At 46.7% G+C, this 2,137-nt stretch overlaps 1 protein-coding gene across 1 annotated transcript in view; it reads left to right on the plus strand.

Moving 5' to 3' along the window:
• Positions 1 to 260: 260 nt before the first annotated feature.
• The window catches only part of LOC139026051 (kinesin-like protein KIF21B), a 2,922-nt gene continuing 1,045 nt past the window's right edge, over positions 261 to 2,137 (plus strand). Inside the window, exons 1-2 of the mRNA XM_070441352.1 lie at positions 261 to 750; positions 1,017 to 1,091. Of these exons, the coding sequence (XP_070297453.1) occupies positions 569 to 750; positions 1,017 to 1,091 (257 nt within the window). The 5' untranslated portion in view covers positions 261 to 568. The remainder of the gene's footprint in view (positions 751 to 1,016; positions 1,092 to 2,137) is intronic.

Raw genomic sequence — 2,137 nt, forward strand, 5'->3', positions numbered from 1 at the left:
ATAGTATACAGTATACATATGAGATGAGTAATGTAAGATATGTAAACATTATTAAAGGGGCATTATTTAAAGTGACTAGTTATCCATTTATTAAAGTGGTCAATGATTTCAAGTCTGTATGTAGGCAGAAGCCTCTCTGTGTTAGGGATTGCAGTTTAACAGTCTGATGGCCTTGAGATAGAAGCTATTTGTCAGTCTCTCGGTCCCAGCTTTGATCAACCTGTACTGACTTCACCTTCTGGATGATAGCGGGGTGAACAGGCAGTGACTGGGATGGTTGTTGTCCTTGATGATCATGTTTGCCTTCCTGTGACATCGGGTGCTGTAGGTGTCCTGAGGGCAGGTAGTTTGCCCCCCGGTGATGCGTTGTGCAGACCGCACCCCCCTCTGGAGAGCCTTGCGGTCGTGGGCGGAGCATCTTGTACACATGAGTAATTGGGTGACAGTTGCCTTGACAGAACTGTACTATCATTATACCACTATCTCCCAAGGTATAGTTTATTAAAGACATCATGTGACTTTTTCTTCATTATTCTCCCCCCAGACGGAGCCTCGTCTGTCAGCCCAGATGAAGGCGGTATCAGCAGAGTACCTGTGTCCCGTGTTAGACCCCTCTACTAAGAACATCACTAAGTCCCTGGCCTCCCTGACAGACATCCAGGAGAACGGGACCAGTATGAGCCTCACCCTCCCTATCTTCAGAGACCGGATGTCCAGGACCATCAACCTGCCCGTCAGGGGGCACACCTTGTGAGTTGTAGGCTATGGCGCACTGTAACTTCTGGGGAGTACCAATATGGGGGACGGTGGCTTCACAACAACGCCTGCTGTCAGCCATCTAGGGAACATATATGTCTGTAACTGCATGGCAGTGTTACATGCTAATTCTAACGATCTGCTACTGTATGCTAATGCTTATTCTCTCTCGCTCTCTGAATTCAATTCAATTCAAGGTGCTTTATTGGCATGGGAAACATATGTTAGATAATAAGCAACAGTAATAAACTCTCTCTCAGTCCCAGACAGTCTCGCGGTGGTGACACCTCCCCTCTAACAAGAAGGAAGTCTTATGACCGAGGACAGTCTTCCAGGTAGATAACTGTCTTCCCACTAATCACTAATGCGTTGTTTTGTTCAATCTCCACATTCCCTTTACCCTGTCTTCCTGCTTTGTGTTATTCCTGTTTAATGATCTATGTGAAATGTACTTCAAATAAATATGACTTGACTTCAATCAATCCATTAATCAATCCATGAATCAACCAATCAATCATTGAATATGAGACACAAACTTAACTCCCGAAAAGTCAGCTGTTCTCATAATATCCCGCATCTCTCCACACCACCCCCCCCCTCCACCTACACTCCTGTCCTCTCACCTCAAACATACACTCCTGTTCCTCTCACCTCAAACATACACTCCTGTCCTCTCACCTCAAACATACACTCCTGTCCTCTCACCTCAAAGATACACTCCTTCCTCCTCCCACCTCCAAACATACTCTCCTGTCCTCTCACCTCAAACATACACTCCTGTCCTCTCACCTCAAACATTACACTCCTGTCCTCTCACCTCAAACATACACTCCTGTCCTCCTCCCACCTCAAACATACACTCCTGTCCTCTCACCTCAAACATACACTCCTGTCCTCTCACTCAAAACAGACACTCCTGTCCTCTCACCTCAAACAGACACTCCTGTCCTCTCACCTTCAAACAGACACTCCTGTCCTCTCACCTCAAACAGACACTCCTGTCCTCTCACCTCAAAACAGACACTCCTGTCCTCTCACCTCAAAACATACACTCCTGTCCTCCTCACCTCAAACATACACTCCTGTCCTCTCACCTTCAAACATACACTCCTGTCCTCTCACCTCAACAAACACTCCTGCTCCTCTCACCTCAAACAGAACACTCCTGTCCTCTCACCTCAAACATACACTCCTGTCCTCTCACCTCAAACATACACTCCTGTCCTCTCACCTCAAAACATACACTCCTGTCCTCTCACCTCAAACATACACTCCTGTCCTCTCACCTCAAACATACACTCCTGTCCTCTCACCTCAAACATACACTCCGTCCTCTTCACCTCAAACAGACACTCCCTGTCCTCTTCACTCAAAACATACT

Source organism: Salvelinus sp. IW2-2015, unplaced genomic scaffold, assembly GCF_002910315.2.
Source record: "Salvelinus sp. IW2-2015 unplaced genomic scaffold, ASM291031v2 Un_scaffold3788, whole genome shotgun sequence".
Lineage (NCBI taxonomy): Eukaryota > Metazoa > Chordata > Actinopteri > Salmoniformes > Salmonidae > Salvelinus > Salvelinus sp. IW2-2015.